This window comes from Cherax quadricarinatus, chromosome 15 (genome assembly GCF_038502225.1).
Source record: "Cherax quadricarinatus isolate ZL_2023a chromosome 15, ASM3850222v1, whole genome shotgun sequence".
In the NCBI taxonomy this organism is placed as follows: Eukaryota; Metazoa; Arthropoda; class Malacostraca; order Decapoda; family Parastacidae; genus Cherax; species Cherax quadricarinatus.
This window is the reverse complement of record NC_091306.1, coordinates 30675457-30691852: the sequence shown is the minus strand read 5'-3', so window position 1 is coordinate 30691852 and position 16396 is coordinate 30675457. Positions and strand designations below refer to the sequence as shown.

General features: G+C 39.9%; 1 protein-coding gene across 4 annotated transcripts in view; it reads left to right on the top strand.

Moving 5' to 3' along the window:
- Positions 1–1866, top strand: part of tws (protein phosphatase 2 regulatory subunit tws) — a 118549-nt gene extending 116683 nt beyond the window's left edge. For all 4 annotated transcript variants that reach the window (XM_070085255.1, XM_070085254.1, XM_070085257.1 and 1 more), the window contains one exon: positions 1654–1866. In XM_070085255.1, the coding sequence (XP_069941356.1) occupies positions 1654–1851 (198 nt within the window). In that variant the 3' untranslated portion in view covers positions 1852–1866. The remainder of the gene's footprint in view (positions 1–1653) is intronic.
- The last annotated feature ends 14530 nt before the right edge of the window (positions 1867–16396 follow it).

Genomic DNA, 16396 nt, shown 5'->3' with positions numbered 1-16396 from the left:
GAACATACTGTTCAGCTGCACATTTGTCAGAACTTGCAGCCTCACCATGCCTTACAACACTGTGTATGCCACTATGCTTCTTAAATCTATCAAACCATCCTTTGCTGGCCCTAAATTCACAAACTGCAGCACTTGTTCCAGGCATTTTCTTTGCAAGATCCTCATGCAACTGCTTTACCATCTCACAAATAGTAGACTCCACTACACTGTCTTCCACTAATTCTTTTTCCTTAATCCACAATAATAATAACTTTTCCATCTCTTCCATTATCAGTGTCCTTTGTTTAGTTAGAAAAGTTACTCCTTTTGCAACATTAGCGTCTTTGATTTGTTCTTTCTTTGCCAGGATGGATGTAATTGTTGATTTATTCTTGCTGAACATCCTGGCAAGTTCCATCACCTTCATACCACTCTCAGACTTTTTGATCACTTCACACTTAAATTCCATGGTGTTTCTCGCTTTCTTTACATCAGGAACTTTACTAGGAACTTTCTATGGAGCCATGGTTACTTATTTCACAGTTGCACTGCAAGAAAAACCACTAAAAACAATGGTAAACAAGTGAAATGTTTGGATGTATGAGCAGAAGCCTCCTTAGCCACCAAGAGACAAAGCCAAACTGAAGCGCAAGCTGCCCCAGCCGGCGGATAGACATGTCCAAAACCGCTGATAACCAAGCGAACGGCCAATAACTGGGCGCTGAAAAAAACGCCGATAACTGAGTTGGCTGATAACCAAACCGGCCGATAACTGGGGGTCCACTGTATATAATAATAATGTACATGTACTACATAATAATAATTATAATAATAAGCAACTTCAAAAGGCCGTCACTAGATGGCAGTGTTTACCACAACAAAGAGGGAGCGGCTGTGGCCACCTCAACCTGTTACATAATGACATATTTTGTGCATTCTGGAGTATATATCAGGTTTCTATGTTATTTATATTGTTTATGTCATATTAGATGAACTGTGATAGATAAATAAGCCGTAGAGTTGATATTAGTGAAATTATTGACATACAGAATTCCACTGGAATGGATTAATTGCATTTCAATTAATTTAAATGAAGAAAATTTACTCTGCAAACGAGCAAATCCAGTTGCGAGCAAGGTCATGGAACGAATTAAACTCGCAAGTAGAGGCTCCACTGTACACTGCAAAGTTGCTGTTTTACAACAAAAACACTGTCACAGTATTTTTTTCATGCACTGCTTGCTGCAGGATTTTTTTATATGGTGCACACTTGCCACACAGACTTGTTCTCTCATATCTAGGCCCAAATTTACCAGTAACAGCTTATCTGAGTGAGCTGAGCTCATGGCATTGTATTACAGGACTGATTGTGGCTTCTAAGCTTTGATACATTGGGACTGACAATGAAAGGTTTAACTATAACTTTAATCTGAGAGTGAATAACTAAAATGAAGAGATTTGGGCATGTAAAACCTGTTGAGCACAGTTTGAGGGAAATCCTTTGGTTAGTTGTCGATTTAGGGATTGTGTCCCAAGTTTGGGTAAATAAGTACTTTGAGAAAAGGTATTCATTTATCCTTCTTGTTCATGGGTTGCCCATCATTAAGCAGAGATTATGTATTTTTAGAATTGCATATAAATTGCAGATTGGCAATAATGTTTGTTTATTTGCAGGTACCTGTATTAAAACCAATGGAACTTATGGTTGAAGCCTCACCTAGAAGAATTTTTGCCAATGCACATACATACCACATAAATTCTATTTCTATCAATTCAGACCAGGAAACCTATTTATCAGCAGATGATCTCCGAATCAACCTGTGGCATATGGAAGTCACGGACCAGGTAAGCCACTTGATTAGTTTTGCTTAATAACCATATTTGTAAGGAATAAATAAATAAACCTCTACATGTAATTCTTGAAGAGGTTGGACAGTTGCAGACAAAAAATTTTTCATATTAGCAATTGGACCTATCCTCCCTTTCTGTGGATTGAATTTGATTGCCTCCTGTTTCCCTAGGCACTGTATTGACCCCCTATGGGTTCAATGCTTCTCCTGTTCATGTTATGATGGTGTTTCAGCCTGTAATAAATTTTGAACGTATTCAGGAAAACAGGTTTGACAGGTTTTAGTTGTGGAAAGGGGAAGTGCCTTGCCTGTACTCTTGGATGGGTGAGGATAGGGTTCAGAGGGTCATTTGAAAGTATGATGTGTCTGCCCTTCTGGAATCTATTTCATCCTCTGCATCACTTGAACTTGATAGGAAATAGGTGCTGCATTCATTTTTTTTTTTAAGAAGTGTATTTTGGAAACTGTACAAAATAAATCTTAACATAGGAGCACTGAATGCATACAAAATGTATGCAGATATTTGGGAGTGGATATCGCAAAAGGTGCATCTAAGGAAGACAAGAAGAATTGGATTAGATAACTGAGGAAGTTGCATGGACTGCTGAGACATCTGTGGAAAGGAAGTTGATCAGTGGTGACAAGAAAGGGGAAAATGCACAGGGGCTTAGGGGTACCAGCACTTTCCTATGGATGTGAACATAGCAGCGAGGAAGCTGAGGAATGGGTTGTGTAAATATACAGAAAATTAAGAGTGTAGTGATTAAAAGACAAAACAGTAGGGCCCCACTTATATGGCAGGTTAGGTTCCCGGCTACTGCTGTGAAGCGGAAATCACCATAAAGTGGAACGCCCTTTTTTTTTTTCATTTATAAATGCATATAAATACTAGATAACAAGTTTACACAAACATGTATTAAGTTAGTAATAAAAATAGGCATTAAAAACAATAAAAAAGTAAAATACACATATAGTACACTCATTACTTACCTTAAAATATTTGTAGTCTTAATGTAGGGTGAGATGAGTAGTATTTATTGTAAGAAATCAAGTGTGGTATGTATGGTAGCCAGCAAGGCTACCATACCTACCATACCAGGCCACCCCACCCACACATAATATTCTATGATATTTAAAGCATCCCAGAGAGATAAAATGCATATACAGCTCACTCATTACTTAAAATATTTGTAGTCTTAACCGCTTGACTGTAGCAACCACAAATCCTGAGGTGTCTCCTGGTGTCGCAAAATTTAAAAAAAAAAATTATTTTTTCTTATGAAATGATAGAAAATTTTTTCCTGGCTGTAATGACACCAAAAGAATGAAATTTGATGGAAAACTGACGGAATTACGCTCTCGCGAAGTTTGCGACCTCGGCGATATTTACGAATCAATGATTTCCCCCACTTTGAGCCCTGTTTTCGGCTGATTCCATTGTTCCAGTCGACCAGACACGTAGCTATTTCTTTAGAACTCCATTTTTTTCTATCGAGTGAATACAAGAAACTGCCCATTTACCGATTTAAACTACCCAATAACGTGGTCAGAAATTTGCAATTTGGTCAATTTCACGAAAATTAAAAAAACATGACAATTTCAAAATAGGGTCCAGAATTAACAATGCAGACATTCCTGGCCCTAAAATAACATTTTCTTTGTTCATCAGTCATGTCTCCAGGCCCCTCTGATATTACTCTTGCTTTCTATTTTGAATTTTTATTCAAACAAAAAATAGAAGATTTACTGTCAACCCATTCATGACTGCATATCAGAATGGCTAGTTGGATATTTATTGGAAAATGACATAATTTGTTTACTTTTGAACATCAGCAAAAATCAAACATTTTCCCTACTTTGAGCTCCATTTCAAGGTTCTTTTCATAGTAAAACCAATCAAAATCACCTCTATTTCTATATGTTTTCCATTCTGTCAAATGAGACCAAGAAAATGAGAATACAACCATAAATACTATATGAAAATACAGTGGACCCCCGCATACCGGACGCCTTGCATAACGGACAATCCGCATACCGGACGCTTTGATCGCTAAAATTTTGCCTCGCATACCGCCCAAAAACCCGCTCAGCGCCCTTCGTCCGAGACGCGTCCAATGTGCGGCTTGAGCCAGCCTCATATGTTCCGCCGGTGCCATTGTTTACCAGCCAGCCTCCGCGGTAACATTCAAGCATACAATCAGAATATTTCGTATTATTACAGTGTTTTCGGTGCTGTTTCTGGAAAATAAGTGACCATGGGCCGCAAGAAAGCTTCTAGTTCCAACCCTACAACAATAAGGGTTAGAATTCCAATAGAGATGAAGAAAGAGATCATTGATAAGTATGAAAGTGGAGTGAGTATCGCCGACCTGGTCAGGTTGTACAAGAAACCCAAATCAACCATCTCTTCTATTGTGGGCAACAGAAAGGCAATCAAGGAAGCTGTTCTTGCCAAAGGTTTAACTGTGTTTTCGAAACAAAGATCGCAAGTGATGGAAGATGTTGAGAGACACTTATTGGTGTGGATAAATGAAAAACAGCTAGCAGGAGATAGCGTCTCTCAAGCGATCATAAGCGAAAAGGCTAGGAAGTTGCATGAGGATTTAATTAAAAAAAGGCCTGCAACTAGTGATGATGTGAGTGAATTTAAGGCCAGCAAAGGTTGGTTTGAGAGATTTAAGAAGCGTAGTGGCATACATAGTGTGATACGGCATGGTGAGGCTGCCAGTTCGGACCACAAAGCGGCTGAAAAATATGTGCAGGAATTCAAGGAGTACATAGAAACTGAAGGACTGAAACCTGAACAAGTGTTTAATTGTGATGAAACAGGCCTGTTCTGGAAGAAAATGCCAAGCAGGACCTACATTACTCAGGAGGAAAAGGCACTCCCAGGACATAAGCCTATGAAAGACAGGCTTACTTTGTTGATGTGTGCCAATGCTAGTGGTGATTGCAAAGTTAAGCCTTTATTAGTGTATCACTCTGAAACTCCCAGAGCGTTCAGGCAAAAGAATGTCCTCAAGGATAATTTGTGTGTGCTGTGGAGATCAAACAGTAAGGCATGGGTCACTAGGGACTTTTTCTATAACTGGTTACACCATGCATTTGCCCCCAATGTCAAAGATTACCTAACTGAAAAGAAATTAGAACTTAAGTGCCTCCTGGTGTTAGACAATGCCCCTGGTCATCCTACAGACGTGGCAGAGCGACTTTATGGGGACATGAGCTTCATTAAGGTGAAGTTTTTGCCTCCTAATACCACTCCTCTCCTGCAGCCCATGGACCAGCAGGTTATTGCAAACTTCAAAAAACTGTACACAAAAGCTCTGTTTGAAAGGTGCTTTGTAGTGACCTCAGAAACTCAACTGACTCTAAGAGAGTTTTGGAGAGATCACTTTAATATCCTCAATTGTATAAACCTTATAGGTAAGGCTTGGGAGGGAGTGACTAAGAAGACCTTGAACTCTGCTTGGAAGAAACTGTGGCCAGAATGTGTAGACAAAAGGGATTTTGAAGGGTTTGAGGCTAACCCTGAGAGGAGTATACCAGTTGAGGAATCAATTGTGGCATTGGGGAAGTCCTTGGGGTTGGAGGTTAGTGGGGAGGATGTGGAAGAGTTGGTGGAGGAGGACAATGAAGAACTAACCACTGATGAGCTGATAGATCAACTTCAAGAGCAAGAGGCCAGACCTGGGGAAACTGGTTCAGAGGAGGGGAGAGAGAAATTGAAGGAATTGCCTACTTCAAAGATTAAGGAAATGTGTGCAAAATGGCTTGAAGTGCAAACCTTTTTTGATGAAAATCACCCTCACACAGCTATTGCAAGCCGTGCTGGTGACTGTTACAATGACAATGTTGTGAACCACTTTAGACAAATCATAAAGGAACGAGAGGTACAGGCCACTATGGACAGATATGTTGTGCGAAAGAAGTCCAGTGACTCTGAAGCTGGTCCTAGTGGCATTAAAAGAAGAAGGGAAGTAACCCCAGAAAAGGACTCGACACCTCAAGTCTTAATGGAAGGGGATTCCCCTTCTAAACACTAACACTCTCTCTCCCCTCCTCCCATCCCATCAATCATCACCAGATCTTCAATAAAAGTAAGTGTCATGTAATTGTGCATGCCTTTTTCAGTTTGTGTGTACTAAAATTAACATTTCATGTGGTAAAAAAAAATTTTTTTCATACTTTTGGGTGTCTTGCACGGATTAATTTTATTTCCATTATTTCTTATGGGGAAAATTCATTCACATACCGAACATTTCGCATAACAGCCAGCCCTCTTGCACGGATTAAGGTCGCTATGCGGGGGTCCACTGTAGACCACAAATTCGGCATTTTAATTAAAAAAAAAACTGTTGGAGTTTTTTTTTTTCATTATGCACTGCGTGCTGCAGGATTTGTTTTACATGGTGCACACTGGCCACACAGACCCATTCTCTCACATGTGGGCCTGCCAGCTTTCTCCTGCTTGATTTGAAGCTGCTAGAATTTATGAGTATACGTCAAAAACGGTGGCTCGTAAGAAGCATATGTACGACCAAAACAGTCACTGGGTTAATGTAAGGTCAGAGGTGAGTAAACGAGATAAAACGAATAAATGAGAGAGAGAATGAGAATGAGAGAGACAGACAACGAGAGAGAATGAATGAGAGAGAATGAATGAGAGAGAATGAATGAGAGAGAATGAATGAGAGAGAGAGAATGAATGAGAGAGAGAGAGAGAATGAGAGAGAGAGAGAGAATGAGAGAGAGAGAGAGAATGAGAGAGAGAGAGAGAATGAGAGAGAGAGAGAGAATGAGAGAGAGAGAGAGAATGAGAGAGAGAAAGAGAATGAGAGAGAGAAAGAGAATGAGAGAGAGAGAATGAGAATGAGTACATGAGAGGACAGGCTTGGCGTTAAGTAAACAAACCAGGCATACGCAAGTTTTGTAAACAAACCAGGCGTATATGTCTTGTTTGTGTACAAGTGGTCTCCACGTTGGTACAGTAGAATAAATAAAGAGCAACTCTCCCATTCTCATGTAACACCGTTTTTAGGAAAAATGAGTGGAGGCACACGAGAGAAATAATTTTTTCCTACAGTTACTCCTAGTAATATAGTACGTATACACATTTTCTCTGATGTTGGACTAGAGAAAATGTTATTTTTGCCGTCACTTGCACAAGTCGTCTAGCTACCACGTCTCATTTTTTTTTTCAACAAGTTGGCTGTCTCCCAACAAGGCAGGATGACCCAAAAAGAAAGAAAATCCCTAGAAAGAAAATACTTTCATCAACATTCAACACTTTCACTTCACTCACACATAATCACTATCTTTGTAGAGGCACCCAGATGCAACAGTTTAGAAGCATACATAAAGTTATATAACATATCCCTCCAAACTGCCAATATCCCAAAACCCTCCTTTAACCCTTAAACTGTCCAAACATAGATCTACGTTTGCATGCGTAACGCTCCAAAAGTAGATCAACATTTTATTTTTCATTCCTTCAAATTTGGCACAGTAGGCTTGAGTCGCCTAGACATGAAAGAATGGGTCAGTGCACTCAGTGTGCGCATTATTAAAAAATCTGGGAGCACTTAGTACAGTGGAACCTCAAAAATCGAACGTATCACATATCGAACGTTTTGAAAATAAGACCATTTTTTCGGACAAACTGTGTCCCTATTATCGAACGTGCCCCTATTTTCGGACCGCCAGGTACAGGACCTGTCTGCTGGCCCGCTCTGTCCGCGTCCCCGCGCAGGCCGTGAGCAGTCTAACTTTGGCTATGCTTGAGTGAACACTAACCTGCGATCTCATTCACACTTTTTACGATTATTTAATTGTGTTTAGTTCTTGTGGGGCTGTGAAATAAGCTGCCATAGGTCCAAAGAAACTTACTAGCAGTACCCCTGTGGTAAAGAAAGTGAGAAACACCATAGATGTGAAGAAGGAAATAATACAGAAGTATGAGATTGGAGTGAGACTTGTTGAGCTTGCCAGGATGTACAGAGGACTGTGGACAGTTATTTTGTGAGACAGAAACAGACAACTGTGGACAGTTATTTTGTGAGACAGAAACAGACGACTGTGGACAGTTATTTTGTGAGACAGAAACAGACGACTGTGGACAGTTATTTTGTGAGACAGAAACAGACGACTGTGGACAGTTATTTTGTGAGACAGAAACAGACGACTGTGGACAGTTATTTTGTGAGACAGAAACAGAGGACTGTGGACAGTTATTTTGTGAGACAGAAACAGAGGACTGTAGACAGTTATTTTGTGAGACTGGGGTCCAATGACTCAAGCTGGTCCTAGTGGCATTAAAATACAGAGAAGGGAAGCAACCCCAGAGAGGGCTTTGATACCGGAAGTCCTCATGGAGGGGGATTCTCCTTCCAAACAATAACCCCAACTCCCTCTCTCCTCCTCCCTATCTTCCAGATGCCATCACCAATCTTCAATAAAGGTAAGTAAAAATGTTATTTTATATTACTATACATAATTAAAGACTATAACATTTGTTGTGTGTATGTAAAACTGTAATTAATCTCTATAAAATGTATTTTTTTTGTGAATATTTTTGGGTTTCTGGAATGGATTAATTGTATTTCCATTATTTCTTATGGGAAATATTGCTTCGAATTTCAAACTTTTCGAATTTAGAACTAGCTCCTGTAACGGATTAAGTTCGAAATTTGAGGTTCCACTGTACCTTGTGGGAGCACCAATTCAACTGAGCGCCAGCTAGAGCAAGTAGTGTGGCAAACACCAGGGATTCACTGATGCCATGTCGCATTAACACTCCCATTTTAAGAGGAAAGTAAAAATAGGTTAGATAAATTCATGAGTGAGTGTGGGTGGGTGTGAGTTGGACCTGACTAGCTTGTGCTACTAGATCTGATGTCATGATCCTTCCTTCAATGGATGTGACCTGACTAGGTGGGTCATTGGTCTAAGCCAGGGGATGGGGAGGGTGACATGGACCTGCCTTGTATGGGCCAGTAGGCTTGTTGCAGTGTTCCTTCTTTCTTATGTTCTTATGTATTCGGCAGGCTGCCTTGCTTTGGCTGTCTCTGTCTATATCTCTTACTATATATCTGTCTATCTATATCTCTGTCTCACATGTACACATAAGTACAGTTATTATACATAGTGTAAATTACCTAGGATAACCCAAAAATTCTAGGCATAGACAGACAGACAGTCGAACATGTTTGTGTGTATCAGTGAAAATAAATAAAGCCATGGTTCCCCAGCACCCATTTATCAAATGTCACTGGGCTGTTAACAGTATACCCCTCAAGGAAGGTTCCTTGATGTTGGTGAGGGGCTCTTGATTTAGAGAATTGGATCTGTGCTCCAGTTCCCCGAATTAAGCCTGAATGCCTTCCACATCCCCCCCCCAGGCGCTGTATAATCCTCCGGGTTTAGCGCTTCCCCCTTGATTATAATAATAATAATAATGTTAACAGTATAGGGATGCCTTTCATAACATGCTTCAAGGTATATGCCAGGGTATCTAAAACATTGCTGGGACCTATAAATATTTTGTATATATTTCTAGACAATAGTAAATAACCCAGGCAGGTGTAAATGTTCACCAGTCAATGTGATTGTGAGTATTTGAGCACTATTTCAGTGAATGTATAGGAGTCTTTGAACCAAGTGAGAGAGTAATTGTGGTAGGGGCCTGAATGCTAAAGTAGCAGAAACTTTTAGAGAGGGTGTGGTAGGTAAGTTTGGGGTGCCAGGTGTAAATGATAATGGGAGCCATTTGATTGAACTTTGTATAGAAAGGGGTTTAGTTATAGGTAATACATATTTTAAGAAAAAGAGAATAAATAAGTATACAAGATATGACATAGGGCGAAATGACAGTAGTTTGTTGGATTATGTATTGGTAGATAAAAGACTGTTGAGTAGACTTCAGGATGTACATGTTTATAAAGGGGCCACAGATATATCAGATCATTTTCTAGTTGTAGCTACACTGAGAGTAAAAGGTAGATGGGATACAAGGAGAATAGAAGCATCAGGGAAGAGAGAGGTGAAGGTTTATAAACTAAAAGAGGAGGCAGTTAGGGTAAGATATAAACAGCTATTGGAGGATAGATGAGCTAATTTTTGCACTGTCTTTTGTCCCCTTTGCCTTTATACAAAGGAACTATGCATGCTCTCTGCCAATCCCTAGGTACCTTACCCTCTTCCATACATTTATTAAATAATTGCACCAACCACTCCAAAACTATATCCCCACCTGCTTTTAACCCTTTCAGGGTCCGTCCCGTAGATCTACGGCTTTACGTTCAGGGTCCAAACCGTAGATCTACGTCGTGAGCTCAGCTCACTCTGATAAACTGTGAGTGGTAAATTTGGGCCTAGATATGAGAGAATACATCTATGTGGTATGTGTGCACCACATAAAACAAATCCTGCTGCACACTGTGTATAATGAGAGAAAAAAAACCGAGACCGTGATTTTCGATTAAAACAGCGACTTTGCAGTGTTTTTTTGTATGTTTTTTATAGTTGTATTTGTGATTTCTTGATCTCATTTGATAGAATGGAAGACATATCACAGAAATAGAGATAATTTTGATTGGTTTTAGCACTGGAAATGGCTTGAAACTGAGCTCAAAGTGGCGGAAATGTTAAATTTTTGCCGATGTTCAAGAATAAACAAACGACATCACACGTCTTATACACGCCAGCTGGTGGGTCTAATATTCATTCACAAATGTGGTGATGATATTTATACAATTATTACAATATTGCATAACAGTAAATCTTCTATTTTTTGGTGTGAATAAAAATTCAAAATGGAATTTATTTGTAAAGCCTCAAAACATAACTAATGAACAGAGGAAATGTTAGTTTAGTGCCAGGAATACCTACATTGTTTATTCTGGACCCTATTTTGAAATTGGAATATTTTGAACTTTGTGTTAAATTGGCCAAATTACCAATTTCCGGTCACTTTATTTTGTAGTTGAAACAGTTGACTTGGCGATTTCTTGTGCTCAATCGATAGAATAGAAGTAATACTAGTGAAATAGCTAAGAATTTGGTCGACTGGAATAATGTAATTGGCCTAAAATGGGAGTCAAAGTCGGCAAAATCGCAGATTCGTAAATATCGCTGACACATCAAAATTCACGAGAGCATAATTTCGTCAATTTTCCATCAAATTTCGTACTTTTTGTTTTATTACCTTCACAAAAAGATTCTCTACCATTTCATAAGAAAAAATAACAATTTTTTTTTTTTTAAATTCTTGGACACTGGGGCACCACTTCAGATTTGGGCCTTGGACCCTGAAAGGGTCCAAGGCCATCCAAGCCATCAATCCCGGCTGCCTTACCCCCTTTCATTTTACCTACTGCCTCACGAATTTCCCCCACACTCACAACTGGCTCTTCCTCACTCCTACAAGATGTTATTCCTCCTTGCCCTATACACGAAATCACAGCTTCCCTATCTTCATCAACATTTAACAATTCCTCAAAATATTCCCTCCATCTTCCCAATACCTCTAACTCTCCATTTAATAACTCTCCTCTCCTATTTTTAACTGACAAATCCATTTGTTCTCTAGGCTTCCTTAACTTGTTAATCTCACTCCAAAACGTTTTCTTATTTTCAACAAAATTTGTTGATAACATCTCACCTACTCTCTCATTTGCTCTCTTTTTACATTGCTTCACCACTCTCTTAACCTCTCTCTTTTTCTCCATATACTCTTCCCTCCTTGCATCACTTCTACTTTGTAAAAACTTCTCATTTGCTAACTTTTTCTCCCTTACTACTCTCTTTACATCATCATTCCACTAATCACTCCTCTTCCCTCCCGCACCCACTTTCCTGTAACAACAAACTTCTGCTGAACACTCTAACACTACATTTTTAAACCTACCCCATACCTCTTCGACCCCATTGCCTATGCTCTCATTAGCCCATCTATCCTCCAATAGATGTTTATATCTTACCCTAACTGCCTCCTCTTTTAGTTTATAAACCTTCACCTCTCTCTTCCCTGATGCTTCTATTCTCCTTGTATCCCATCTACCTTTTACTCTCAGTGTAGCTACAACTAGAAAGTGATCTGATATATCTGTGGCCCCTCTATAAACATGTACATCCTGAAGTCTACTCAACAGTCTTTTATCTACCAATACATAATCCAACAAACTACTGTCATTTCTCCCTACATCATATCTTGTATACTTACTTATCCTCTTTTTCTTAAAATATGTATTACCTATAACTAAACCCCTTTCTATACAAAGTTCAATCAAAGGGCTCCCATTATCATTTACACCTGGCACCCTAAACTTACCTACCACACCCTCTCTAAAAGTTTCTCCTACTTTAGCATTCAGGTCCCCTACCACAATTACAGTGGATCCCCGCATACCGATTTTAATCCGTGCAAGAGGGGTCATTGTTATGCGAAATAATCGGTATGCGAATGAATTTTCCCCCTAAGAAATAATGGAAATCAAATTAATCCGTGCAAGACACCCAAAAGTATGAAAAAAATTTTTTTACCACATGAATATACATTTTCCTACACACAAAGAGAAGGATACATGCACAATAGTAGAGTAGTACATGCACAGTATATATTGTGCATGTACTAGTCTACTAAATGAAGAATAAATGACACTTACCTTTATTGAAGATGCAGCAATGACTGATGAGACACTGTGTCCTGGGAGTGCCTTTTCCTCCTGAGTACTGTAGGTCCTGTTTGGCATTTTCTTCCAGAACAGGCCTTATCACACTGTGTATGCCACTACGATTCTTAAATCTCTCAAACCAACCTTTGCTGGCTTTAAATTCACCAATATGAGCACTAGTTCCAGGCATTTTTCCCTGTTCACCTGGGTGTTAGTCGACTTGTGTGGGTTGCATCCTGGGAGACAAGATTAAGGACCCCAATGGAAATAAGTTAGACAGTCTTCGATGACACTGACTTTTTTGGGTTATCCTGGGTGGCAAATCCTCTGGGGTTAATTGTTTCTTGGTATTCTCAATAAGCCACACCAACAACGGTGCTACAGCAGCAGCAGCAGCTGACGGTGGTACAGCAGCAACAGACGATGCTACAGCAGCAACAGACGATGTTACAGCAGCAGCAGACGATGCTACAGCAGCAGCAGCAGCAGCAGCTGTACCACCAATAGTAGCGATGGTTGATTGGGGTTTATTATACAACCTGGCCAGCTCGGAGACACGCACTCCACTTTCATACTTATCAATGATCTTTTTCTTCATCTCTATTGTAATTCTCACCCTTATTGCTGTAGGGTTGGCACTAGAAGCTTTCTTGGGGCCCATGGTCACTTATTTTCCAGAAAAAGCACCGAAAACACTGTAATAATACGAAATATTCCGATTGTATGCTTGGATGTTACCGCGGAGGCTGGCTGGTAAACAATGCCACCGGCGGAACATGTGAGCGTGGCTCAGGCCGCACATTGGACGCGTCTCGGACGAAAATCGGTGAGCGGGTTTTTAAGCGGTATGCGAGGCAAAAATTTTGCGATTAAAGCAAGCGGTATGCGGATTAATCGTTATGTGATGCCATCGGTATGCGGGGGTCCACTGTACTCTCTCACTTGGTTCAAAGGCTCCTATACATTCACTTAACATCTCGCAAAATCTCTCTCTCTCCTCTACATTCCTCTCTTCTCCAGGTGCATACACGCTTATTATGACCCACTTTTCGCATCCAGCCTTTACTTTAATCCACATAATTCTTGAATTTACACATTCATATTCTCTTTTCTCCTTCCATAACTAATCCTTCAACATTACTGCTACGCCTTATTATTATTATTATTATTATTATTATTATTATTATTATTAATATTATTATTATTAATAACATGTATGCTATTAAATACCACTGCCTCAACCGCTGCCTCAACCACTACCTCAACCGCTGCCTCAACCACTACCTCAACCGCTGCCTCACCACTGCCTCTACCACTCTAGTCACACTCAATCTACAAGCACCAAACACAATGAATTATTGTGAAATGTTTGGAAGAGCACGGAGACTAATGCTCACTCCAGCATAAACAAAGCCACACTGACGATGAGTCAACCACTCCCTCCACTATTGCTTCAACCTTCGTATTTTTGTACAATTTCCCTCTTCAGTTCTATCGTATTTATTATTATTATTATTATTATTATTATTATTATTATTATGATTGTTATTATTATTATTACTATTACTGTTGTTGTTATTAGCAGTAGCAGAAATGTTTGATTCTTTGGTGTGTTCAAGAGTAAACATATGATGTCACCGTCCAATACCTGTCCGAATAGCCATTCCAATATGCAGTCATAAATGGGTTGACATTATTTATACTGTAGTTTAATAGCAAATAATAAACAAACAAAACACTCACCACACAGTGGTGGGAGGGCTGGCTGCCAGTTGTGGGGGTCAGAGGGAGGGTAGTAGGGACTCACAGTGGTGGAGGCAGTGGTATTTAATAACATACATGTTATTAAACCATAACATGTATGTATCTAGTACAATTTACGACGTTTTCATGTATTTTATGATTGTTCATGGTTCAGCAAGTTTAGGAAGCAGTATTGTATTATATTTCCATACAATATATTGGGGCACCAAACATTCGTGATTTTTCAACATTCACGAGGCTGTTGATCCCCTAACCCTCGTGAATGTTGAGGGAGACCTGTACACCACAAAGTCAGCGTTTTAATCCAAAAAAACGCTGGGAGTTTTTTTCTTGTTATGCACTGCGTGCTGCAGGATTTTTTTTATATGGTGCACACTGACCACACAGACCCATTCTCTCACATGTGGGCCTACCAGCTTTCTTCTGCTTGATTTGAAGCTGCTAGAATTTTTGTATATATATACGTCAAACACGGTGGCTCATAAGACGTATATATATGATCGAGACAGTCTAAGGGTTAAAGTATAGGCATTGTACTTCCCATTTCCAGTACTCGAGTCCGGCTATATAAAAATAACCGGTTTCCTTGAATCCCTTCACTAAATATTACACTGCTCACACTCCAACAGCTCGTCAGGTCTCAAAAACCATTCATCTTAATTCACTCCTATCTAACACACTTGCACATGCTTGCTGGAAGTCCAAGCCCCTCGCCCACAAAACCGACTTTTCCCCCTTTCTCCAACCTTTTCGAGGACAATCCCTACGCATCCTTCCTTCCCCTACAGATTTATATGCTCTCCAAGTCATTCTATTTTGATCCACTCTTTCTAAATGACCAAACCACCTTATCAACTCCTCTTCAGCTCTCTGACTAATACTTCTAGTAACTCCACACCTCCAACTAATTTCCACACTCCGAATTCTCTGCATAATATTTACACCACACATTGCCCTTAGACAGGACATCTCCACTGCCTCTAGCTGCCTCCTCGCTGCAGCATTTGCAACTTAAGCTTCACACCCATATAAGAGTGTTGGTACCACTATACTTTCGTACATTCCCTTCTTTGCCTCCCTGGATAACGCTTTTTGTCTCCACAGATACCTCAACGCACCACTCTCCTTTTTTCCTTCATCAATTCTATGGTTCACCTAATCTTTCATAAACCCATCTGCTGACAAGCCAACTCCCAAATATCTGAAAACATTCACTTCTTCCATACTCTCTCCAGTGTGATATCCAGTTTTTCTTTATCTAAATCGTTTGATACCCTCATCACCTTACCCTTATCTATGCTCGCTTTGAACTTTCCAACTTCATACACCCTCCCAAACTCGTCCACTAACCTTAACCTTCGCAGCTTTTCTTTAGGATCTCCCATAAGCACAGTATCATCAGCAAAAAGTAACTGTGCCAACTCCCATTTTGTATTTGATTCCCCAAAATTTAATCCCACCCCTCTCCCCAACACCCTAGCATTTACTTCTTTTACAACCCCATCTATAAATGTATAAAACAACCATGGTAACATTATGCATCCCTGTCTAAGACCTACTTTTACTGGGAAGTAATCTCCTTCTCTTCTACACACCCTAACCTGAGCCTCACTATCCTCATAAAAACTCTTTGCAGCATTTAGTAACTTACTAATACTGTTCACATATATGCTTCAATGTAAACACTTGATCTACACATCCCCTACCCACTCTAAAGCCTCCTTGCTCATCCTCAGTCCTACTGTCTTTCTTCTAATTCTTTCAATAATAACCCTACTGTACACTTTTCATTGTATACTCAGTAAATTTATTTCCCTTTAATTTTTACAATCTTTTTTGTTCCCCTTCAGTTTATATAAAGGCACTATACATGCTGTTTGCCAGTCACTAGGTACCTTCCCCTCATTCATACATGTTCTTTCAACACACCGGCCGTATCCCACCGAGGCGGGGTGGCCCAAAAGGAAAAACGAAAGTTTCTCCTTTTACATTTAGTAATACATACAGGAGAAGGGGTTACTAGCCCCTTGCTCCTGGCATTTTAGTCGCCTCCTACAACACGCATGGCTTTCGGAGGAAGAACTCTGTTCCACCTCCCCACGGAGGTAAGAGGAAATGAACAAGAACCTG